This window comes from Triticum dicoccoides, chromosome 7A (genome assembly GCF_002162155.2).
Source record: "Triticum dicoccoides isolate Atlit2015 ecotype Zavitan chromosome 7A, WEW_v2.0, whole genome shotgun sequence".
Lineage (NCBI taxonomy): Eukaryota > Viridiplantae > Streptophyta > Magnoliopsida > Poales > Poaceae > Triticum > Triticum dicoccoides.
Window position 1 is genome coordinate 65,222,761 of NC_041392.1, and position 10,782 is coordinate 65,233,542.

The following is a 10,782-nucleotide window of genomic DNA, read 5'->3' on the forward strand; positions in this document are numbered from 1 at the left end:
TTATTATCCACTTTTATATTATTTCTGGGACTAACCTATTAACCGGAGGCCCAGCCCAGATTTGTTGTTTTATGCCTATTTCAGTGTTTTGAAGAAAAGGAATATCACACGGAGTCGAAACGGAACGAAATCAACTGGAGAAGTTATTTTTGAAAGGAAACACACCTGATGGACTTGGACCCCACGTCATAAGATACGGGAGCTGCCCACAAGGGTGGGGGGCGCGCCCCCTGCCTTGTGGGGCCCCCGTGGCTCCCCTGACGTACCTCCTGCACCCATATATACCTACGTGACCTAAAACTTACAGAACGGACAATAGATCGGGAGTTCCGCCGCCAGAAGCCTCTGTAGCCACCGAAAACCAATCTAGACCCGTTCCGGCACCCTGCCGGAGGGGGCAATCCTTCTCCAGGGGCCATCTTCATCATCCCGGTGCTCTCCATGACGAAGAGGGAGTAGTTCTCCCTCGAGGCTGAGGGTATGTACCAGTAGCTATGTGTTTGATCTCTCTCTCTCTCTCGTGTTCTTGATTTGGCACAATCTTGATGTATCGCGAGATTTGCTATTATAGTTGGATCTTATGTTTCTCCTCCCCCTCTACTCTCTTGTAATGAATTGAGTTTCCTCTTTGGAGTTATCTTATCGGATTGAGTCTTTAAAGATTTGAGAACACTTGATGTATGTCTTGCCGTGGATATCTGTGGTGACAATGGGATATCACGTTATTCACTTGATGTATGTTTTGGTGATCAACTTGCGGGTTCCGCCCATGAACCTATGCATAGGGGTTGGCACACGTTTTCGTCGTGATTCTCCGGTAGAACTTTGGGGCACTCTTTGAGGTCCTTTGTGTTGGTTGAATAGATGAATCTGAGATTGTGTGATGCATATCGTATAATCATGCCCACGGATACTTGAGGTGACATTGGAGTATCTAGGTGACATTAGGGTTTTGATTGATTTGTGTCTTAAGGTGTTATTCTAGTACGAACTCTAGGGCTGTTTGTGACACTTATAGGAATAACCCAACAGATTGATTGGAAATAATAATTTTGAGGTGGTTTCATACCCTACCATAATATCTTCGTTCGTTCTCCGCTATTAGTGACTTTAGAGTGACTCTTTTTTGCATGTTGAAGGATAGTTATGTGATCCAATTATGTTATCATTGTTGAGGGAACTTACAGTAGTGAAAGTATGAACCCTAGGCCTTGTTTCAACACATTGCAATACCGTTTACGCTCACTTTTATCACTTCCTACCTTGTTGTTTTTATTATTTCAGATTACAAAAACTATTATCTACTATCCATATTGCACTTGTATCACCATCTCTTCGCCGAACTAGTGCACATATACAATTTACCATTGTATTGGGTGTGTTGGGGATACAAGAGACTCTTTGTTATTTAGTTGCAGGGTTGCTTAAGAGAGACCATCTTCATCCTACGCCTCTTACGGATTGATAAACTTTAGGTCATCCACTTGAGCGAAATTTGTTACTGTCCTACAAAGCTCTGCACTTGGAGGCCCAACAACGCCTACAAGAAGAAGGTTGTGTAGTAGACATCAGTCGCGGGGGTGTGCGCCCGTTTAAAGAATGCCGAGATCTTGGGACCCCCTGTTTGACACCCGCGAGCGTCAAGCCGTTGAGCTTTCGCTGAAGAGAACCGCGAACGGGCCGGCCCAGTTAGAGCTAGCAAAATCTAGGCGCGTGAAAAAACTCGCCAAAAAAATGTTGCGCGATAAGAGCTCCAACTCGCGAGCTAATGCTAGTGGATAGCTCCTCGAAACCAACAGAGCTAACGTATTCTAGTGTTAGATTAGCGTCACCTGTCTTTAAGAACAATTTGCATCGCCTGATCAGTAAAAGTACTATGTACAACGGCAGATCGTTTCTTTTTTCAAAAGTTTTCAACATTTCTTGGGAAAAAATGAACGTTTTTCCAAAAAAAATTAACAACGTTTGAAAATCATGATTTTTTGAAAAAATATGATCAAACTTTAAAAAGTGTCAGCATTTATTGAAAACATGAACAAAATAATTGAAATTTCAAATGATGAACAATTTTGAAATATACATTGCACATTTTGTGATGTATGCTGAACAGTTTTCAAATACACACTGAACTTTTTTTATATACGCTGAACAAATATTTAAATACACACTGAACATTTTTGTGGTATACGTTGAACAATGTTTAAATACGCATTGTACATTTTTTAAATATATGTTGAACAATTTTAAAATACACAATGAACATTTTCTTAAATATATGATGAGCATTTGTGTATATAAATATGCAATGAACTGTTTACAATACACGAAAAAAACAGAAAGAAAAAAAGACGGAAAAGAAAAAAAATTGAAAAAAAATGAAAGAAACATGAAAAAGAAGAAAAAGCATCGCGGCAGTGGGCCGGCCCAAGTGGGGCGTCGGGTGTCCAGGCTTCAGCGAAGCCACATCCTTTTGACGCCTGCGGGCGTTAAATAGGATCTACCCGAGATCTCCTCCTTGGCGCCTTCAGCGCTCGTTCGCGATTCCAGCGCCCGCTATGTCGCTTGTATGGGCCTGGCCCAGCAGCGCTCAATGGCTGCCGCCGCTCGCTCGATCACTTCCCACTAGATCGCTGGCTCCCGCTCAACCACATTTTTTTCTTCATTCTAAAACTGCTACAGTATAGACTGTTTTCTTAGAAAAAAACCGGGTTGTTACAGTATGTACTCTTTTTCTAAGAAAAAAGTTCATTAATTTGGAAAAGGTTCATCGAATTTAAAAATAAGTTCATCGAATTTGAAAAAAGTTCATTGAATTTGCAAAAAAGTTCATCGAATATGAAAAAAGTTTCATCAAATTTGGAAAAGTGTCTTCGAATTTTAAAAAATGTTCATAGACTTTGATTAAAGTTTATCGCATTCGAGAAAAACGTTCATGAAGAAAACAAGTTTCATGAATTTCAAAAAAAGTTCATCGAATTTGATAAAAGCTCATCGCATTCGAGAAAAAAGTTCATGAAGAAAACAAGTTTCATGAATTTCAAAAAAAAATCATCAAATTTGATAAAGGTTCCCAAATCTTCAAAAAAGTTCATTAGATTTGAAAAACAAGTTGATCGAATTTGAAAAATAGTTCATCCAAGTTGAAAAAAATTTCAATGATTTTGAAGAAAAAGTGCACGAATTTGAAAAAAAATCATCAAACCCAGGAAGAAGAAAAATGAAAAAGAAAAAAACCAAAAGAAAAGCAGAAGAAAAATAATGAAGTAAAGATATAAAAAGATGAAAGTAGCATGTCCTGTTGGGGATGGCGGGGTGGTTACCGCAACTTACAGTAAGGCAGGACGTTGCAGTTTGGCGGGGTGGATACTCATTAGCCCCAACCAAGCATTCGTGACTAATGAGTACCATGGTACTTTAAGAACTATGAACAGCCATTGATTTCAACAATTTTTGAAAATTCAAACGTGTTTTTTTAAAACTGGATACTTTTCAAAACGCGAATAGTTTTTAACATGAACAATCCTCGAACATTTGGATTTTTTAATGAAATTTTAAAAAATAAGAACAAATTGTGTAATCATGAACAAAATTTGAAACTCTGAACTTTCAAGAAAACAAAAACATTAAAATTGCAAACAAATTTCGAGAAACATGATTTTTTAATACTTAAACATTTTTTGAAAATGTGAACAGGTTTCAAAATTCTGATTAATTTCGAAAATGGAAAAAAATTGTTCAACGTGAACATTTTTCGGACACGCAAAAAATTTGAAAAATGAGAACAAAAGAAATTACAAACATTTTGTCAAAACGTGAATAATATTTGAAACACTGAACATTTTCGAAAACATGAACAGATTTTGAAATCATAACAATATTTGAAAAAATGAACCAAATTTAAAAGTTAAACTTTTTTGTCAAACATGAACAAATTTCGAAATTCTTATCTTTTTGGAAAATGCAACAATTTTTTAAGCTTAAAAAGTTTGAATTTTCGAAAAATGGAAATAAAGAATAATTTTGGAATATGTTTAACTCTTTTGAGATTTGCATATTTTTTTAAAGGTAAACAAGAAAATTTGAACTTGGAAAACAAAATGAAAACAATGAAATAAAAAAAGAAACAGAAAAAAACAAAAAAGAAATGAAACAGAAAACGAAAAAAAGAAAAAGGAAAAAATCAAACACAAGAGAAAACCGCTAAACTGGTATAAAATCAAAAAACTTGTTTAGGGAACCTTCTGGAAGGTTCCCAAAACCGGCTGCCTCACACAATGGGGGCCCCGTCAGCCGAATTCTTGCGCTCGGGGAGATCGCGTGTGCAAAACCTGCACAGTTTGACGCGGGAGCTCCTGTAAAGCACTGTAGGATTCGAACACACTAAACGTTTGCAGTTTAACGCGATAACCACCAGACCATTCTAACACTTCTTTATAATAGAAGAAAAATGTGCTAGTTAACATTTCCTACAATGAAACGTTAACGTATAGCCAATATAAAGTTTTTTGAAAAAAATGAAATTTTAAAACAAGATCATATATTTTTAGAAAAAAAGTTTGTAAAACTTTAAAAGTTCATCAATTTTAAAAAATATTTCATCCATTTTGAGAAAAAACAATTGATTATGAAAAACGTTCATCGATTTTTGAAAAAAAAGTTCATCATTTTTTTTAAAAAAGTTCATAGACTTAAAAAAATCATCAACTTCGAAAAAAGATCAAACAAGAGTTAGTCTATTTTGAAAAGAGTTCATCAATTTTGACAAAAAGATCATCGATTGTGAAAAGAGTTCATTGATTTTGAAAAAAGCGTTCATCAATTTTGAAAAGAGTTAATCGATTTAAAATAAAGTTCATTGATTTTGAAAAATAGTTCTTCCAAATTAGCCAAAGAAAAAAACGTTCATCAATTTCGAAAAGAGTTCAGCGATTTTGAAAAAGAGTTCATCTAGATTAGCAAAAGAAAAAAGCGTTGCAAATAAAAAAGGAAAAAGATAAAACAGAACAAAACCCTTACGAATAAAAAAATAAAGACGGGAAAAATGAAAAAGAACTAGAAAATGGAAAAGACGTATAAGTAGAAATGGAGGAAGAAGGAGCAGCTCAACAATTGACAGTGGAGTGGTTATTGCATGTGATTGACTGTGAGGTCCCCGGGCCGAAACCGGCTGGACACGTGCTTGGTTTTTTTTTGTTTTTACAACAGGAAAATAGTTTCGTTGACCGTAAATCTTAATTTCGTGTCCATGTTTGAATCTTTTTTTTTCTTTGAGGAAAATAGTTTCGTTGACCGTAAATGTTTGAATCTATTTGGAACGAATTTTATCAAATTTGTCACGCAGGTTGATCATTTGAAATTTCCTTTAGCCAGTAGCTTCATCTTACAGTTTCACATGACTTTGTGATGCAAATTTTCGGTTTCAAGATCATAGACGAAAAGATCTACATCTTCCTCATGATTGTACATATGCATACGTGTGGTCTGATTTAAGACACTTCTTGATAGTTCCTCTTGATCTCCTCTCCCGCGTCTTGCTGCAGCGGCATCATAGTCGCCGCCATTCAACTTGGCCTCCTCTCCTGAATCCTATTTGCACCGACGCTGCCATGACGCGCACATTGTATTTCTTCTCCTCTGTCCTCTGCCTTACAACCTTCCTATTCGTCCCTCCGCATGAACTTTTTCTACGACGACGACGCTAGCAACTAGTTCGTCTTGTCGCCGACGGGATCGCTCGCCCGCAACCCATGATGGTCATGTCGGACGCGGTGTCGCTGCCTCTCTGCCTTCTCTCATGCATACTACTACACTGTCACCACTGCCGTCGTTGTCCCTCTCGGACTCGTCGCATGCGCCTTGTTGCAGTGCCAGCATTGTTGTCGTTGTTCTTCTCAACCTCCATGCTCGCGTCCTAGTACACTGGAGTCGTCTCCGACATCGTTCATCCTGGCCTCCTCTCCCTCGCCGTACTGCAGTGAGGTTGCCATGGTGCGTAGTGCATATCTCCTACTCTGCAGGCGTATGCGCGTGGTGCTGTCGGCGCCGACAGGAACGCTCGCTCGAAACTCCGTGCTCCGACTCATGTCAGACGCGGCGGCACGGTTACCGTTCACCGCAGTCGTGAGGTACTCTAGTGTAACCTTGTGTGTTAAGTGTAAGTGTTAGCTCTTCATCGTATTTCATATATACAACCAAACACCGTGTAGTTGCATGAACCGAGCCAATGCAGGGCACCAAACGCTATGCCAAAATTGCTCCCTAATGCAAGAGGCTTAGATGTGGGCGACCAAACAATATACAGATGTTACGTTTTGCACTTTTTTCTTAGCAAAAGTTGGTATGGCAGCCAAACACGGCAATAAGTTCACATTCGTCACTACAGAAAACAGGAGCAGGACTTTCTTTGCTGTCAGCATTTCGTCAGAACAAACGGCAAATAAAGGTTTTGCCGTCATCAGCAGATGGCAAAGAATGAACGGCGACAAATACAAACTTTGCCGTCTGCAACAAAAATGATAGACGGCAAAAAGGCTTTGCCGTCTGTGATTTTATTTACAGACGGCTAAAAGAAAACACATCACGCGGATCGATGACATGACATGATCTGCACCACACACAATGATAGCTCTCACCCACGCGACCCACCACTCTCTTTGTCTCACGCGACCCCACCACACCCTCTCTCCCCAACGTGCATGACCCTCCTCCCTTGATCTTTTTCTCGAGCAATGCTACATCTACGCGCACATTGTTATGTATCTTACGTAAAAGATGATTTGGCAGCAGTTAATTGTATATTAGTGAGCCCCCGACCCCTCTGAAAATCAGGAGGAGGGGGCGTTTAGTTTTGATGAAAGGAAGTTACGTAGTAACACGTAAAATCTTACGTAGGTCTAGGATTTTCGCTCTTTCTCTCCCCTCTGCCCCGAGCATAGAAGCCCAGCAGCAGCACCCTGCGCCTCCAGTGGCTGCTTGACACCGCCACGGCCGCCCCTCGCCGGACCCTATCGCGGCTGCCCCTCGCCAGACCCCGCCGCGGTTGCCCCTCCGCTCATCGCCGAACCCCGTTGGGGCCGCCCCTTACCGGACCCTGCTGTGGCCGCCCCCGCACATTGCCAGACCCGTCGCGGCCGCCCCTCGCCGTTCCCCGCCTCTCCGCCCATCCCCGGACCACGTCGCGGCCGCCCCTCGCCGGACCCTGCCGCTGACGAGCCTCCTCGGCCTCCTCCTCTCCGCCCCTGTCCGGACTCCATCGCGGGAGCCCCTCGCCGGACCTGGCCGCAGGCACCCACCGGAGCCTGGCCATGGTCGTCGTCGGCCGCTGCTACTCTGGCCACACTGCTCAAAGGAAGCCGGACACGCTGCTCGCCGGACGCCGGACACGTTGCTTGTTGATTTTTTTAATATCTACCAAAATTCTTTGTCGTCTTTGATTACACAAGGGTGACGGCAAAGGCTATGTTTGACTAATGGCAAAGAGGCTTTTTTTGCCGTCTGCTATTAAGTGGGCTGGCGGCAAAATCTTTACCATCTGCCTGACGAAAAGCTGATGGCAAAGTGTTATTTGTTGCTTCGACTTTGTCGACACACTTTGCCGTCAGCTAGCAGAGGGAAAAATATTTGCCGTCTGTAATAGTGCCTTTGCCGTTAGTACAAGTCTGACGGCAAACCAGGTGTTTCCGTAGTGCATAGCTGTCTATGCAACCACAATAGTTGAGCCCTCAAAAACGTAAATAATCGTATATACTCTGAAAAAAAGTCTATGTGTCCTTTATCGAAAAAAAGTGACGAATTATATACTACTATACGCGACGTCGGACGGTGTGGACTTTGGCTCACGCGCGAGCGCGACTATCGAGGCCGCCTTGGCACTGGTCTCCCATGCTTTGCTCGGACGAACGAGAGAGGAGCATGTACTACTCGCCGTATTCACGTGCAGGGTGCAGCGAGAGCGAGAGTTAAGCAACTCGTGCTACGTAGGAGTACTATAATTAACGTGTTAGACTAGATTGAAATTACTCGCGTACCCCTTCGCCTGGAGACCCAAAGAACAAGAATCCGCGTCTACTGGCAACTGTCTCTCGCCGGAGTCTCGACGCGCTCGCTGCTAGTCACAAGGAAATTCACCATGTGGCGAGCAGCCGCCTCTCGCCTCCTCCTTCACCGTCGGCCGTCTCCGGCAACCGCTACGGCGGCCTGTACTCTGCAAAACCGCCGGCTTTTATCGGCGAATGCAGAGTTCACCACGGGGGAGGCTCGGCGAGTGGTGCGGCTTGTTGGCGTCGAGATGCTCAAGAGGAGTCTGCGGGACCGGTCGGAGGAGGTGATAAGCTACGGCGAGTTCCTTGAGGAGTGCGTGGAGGCCGGCGCGGCGCGCACACACGGCCAGGCGGAGGTGCTCGCGCGGGCGATGGAGCAGTCCGGCGTCGTGCTGTTCTTCCGGGGAAAGGTCTATCTCCACCCCGAAAAGGTGACATTTACAGCACCGTTAAGATTGTTGATTCACACACATATATCGAAAAACATTTTTAAAAATGTTCAAAAACATCTGAATTTTTTATGGCAAACTTTGACAAATGTTCCAAGATCGTGCAAAATTTCATCTTGAAATCATATTTACGTAGCAAAAAAAAAACAAAATCGATACTCTGAAAATGCTACTTTCAAAAGCATCTTGGAGCACTGTTTTTTTTTTGCCACAACTTTCTCAAATGTGATTTCGTGATGAGATTTTGCAAGCTCTTAGAACATTTGTCATAAAAAAATTCAGATTTTTTTGGACATTTAAAAAATGCTTTTTGAGTTACTGTTCACCCCGAGCTCATTTGAGCTTGGTTGTAGAAGGGCACTTTGGCAAGGAAGGGCACTTGAACTAAATTGATATGGAAGAGTATGCTTCTTTTTTCGAAAAGGATGGAAGAGTATGCTTGGGTAGAATGTCTTTTAAAACCTTTACTATTTATTAGGATGCAAATCAAATACACGGATTAGAACTTACACATTTACTTAAAAAAGAAGGTAAAATAGGCTATTCAAATAATCTAGATAGTAGATCTCGAGATGTCCAGCGGAGAGCCGGAGACATATGAGTCAACGGTGGTGTCCGAGATGGAGGGAAGGCTCTCGAGAGCGTGCACCCAGCAGGTGCGCTTCACATGGACAATCTGCCATGTTGTTCGCTTTAGCATGAATCCGCACCTAATCGCTCTCACCTCGGCCAAAAATGACACTGGCCCCATCTGATAGGCTATGGGAGGGTTAATTTGCATGCTCCGATCCATTTGAATGTGCGGCAGCGAGCTGCAATGAGTTGCAGGAAAGGAATCCTTATTTGCTCACTTCGCTGCTTTCCTCCAAATACGAAAACATCTCAACGGGGGCACTGGTTGCCTCCTTTTGGGCCACTTTCTCCTCCTCATCCTCCTTCTGCAAGCGCTGCGGCAACGTCGCTCACAGCTCACTCGTTGAGGAAGAACTCCTTCTGCAAGGCGTACGGGTGACCACCGCATGCCCTTCCTTTCCAGGTGGAACCATCGCTGTGGGACCGGTAGTGGTGGGACACAGTGGATCTTGGTGGCTACGGGCGACCAGAACTGGCTGGGATACATCGTTGCAGATCGAGAAAAACAGCTCACCGCTTTTTTTTCATCTTTTTTTTTCGATGTCATCTTATTACTTAGTATTTTACTTTATGTTCCTTGTTGCAATTTTGACGAAAAAGGGTTTCCCCCGCTTTGTATTACAAAGCAACCAACCGATACAACCGACGATAGGGGCTGGGGCGGAAGCAGCACAAACACGCCCAAAAAGAAAAGAAAAAGAAAAAAAGAAAAGAAACAAATGCCGATAACGGCGGATCGACAAAAACGACGAAGCCTCGTGACCGCTGCGTCCACCGGAGATCACCCACCAAGCTCCGAGACTCCGAAGTGCCTGTACCCAACAACACCTCCAAGAAGGGACGCGACGATGACGACGCTGCTGCCAAGGGTTTCCCCCGGTACACGGCGGGGAGAGAGAAAGGGTAGCCCCGACGCCCTCCAAGAAGGTCCGGCGGCACCCTCAGGCGCCACCGCGTCGGTGTCGGCCAAGCCAACAAAGATTTCTCCCGATCCCAGCCTCTCCCTCAGGCACTCCGGAGCTCGCCACCAGACCGACCACCACCCTGCGCCAACACGAACACGAAACTTCCCACGCTGTCTCACCACAGCACCGCGAAGATGGTTTGCACAACGGAGAAGAGGAGCCGGGACTAGAGCAACAGCACCATCGGCATATGGGAGGGCCCCACCTCCACCGTCCACGACGGTAGCCGACCGGACGCCATGGCAGGAGCCTACCGGGCCCGTGGCCCCACAGGCCCGGCCGGGCCCTCAAAGGCCCGGACAGCTCCCGCCTCCGCGCAGCAGCTGGCACGCCGCCGGCGTCGCTGACCCAGTCCAAGCCGCTCCCCAGCCTCCTCATACAGAGAGCGTTGCGGTTGCGCTGGAACCGACCCGCACGGACCCAGAAGGAACCCTATGGGCCCAAATCTGGACCGGGGACGGCCCCCGGCCGGCCAGCACCACCGGACCACCCCGCCGCCAAGAGGCGGCACCACCAAGGCGAGCACCGCCGGCCTCCACACTCGGACACCGGACCGCCACCGGCCGAAGCGCACCGCCGCCGGCCATCACCGCCCGAGCAGGGGAGGACCGCGCGCGGGGAAGGGCAAGCCCACCGCCGCCAGCATCACGCGGCCGAGGGCCGGCGGCGGGGGAGGGATGCGCGCGGGGAGGCGCT

The 10,782-nt window shown here is 44.8% G+C and overlaps 1 protein-coding gene across 1 annotated transcript in view; it reads left to right on the forward strand.

The window, feature by feature from the left end:
- Positions 1-8,063: 8,063 nt before the first annotated feature.
- The window catches only part of LOC119333102 (calcium uniporter protein 6, mitochondrial-like), a 4,238-nt gene continuing 1,519 nt past the window's right edge, over positions 8,064-10,782 (forward strand). Inside the window, exon 1 of the mRNA XM_037606121.1 lies at positions 8,064-8,470. Coding sequence (XP_037462018.1) covers positions 8,129-8,470 — 342 coding nt within the window. The 5' untranslated portion in view covers positions 8,064-8,128. The remainder of the gene's footprint in view (positions 8,471-10,782) is intronic.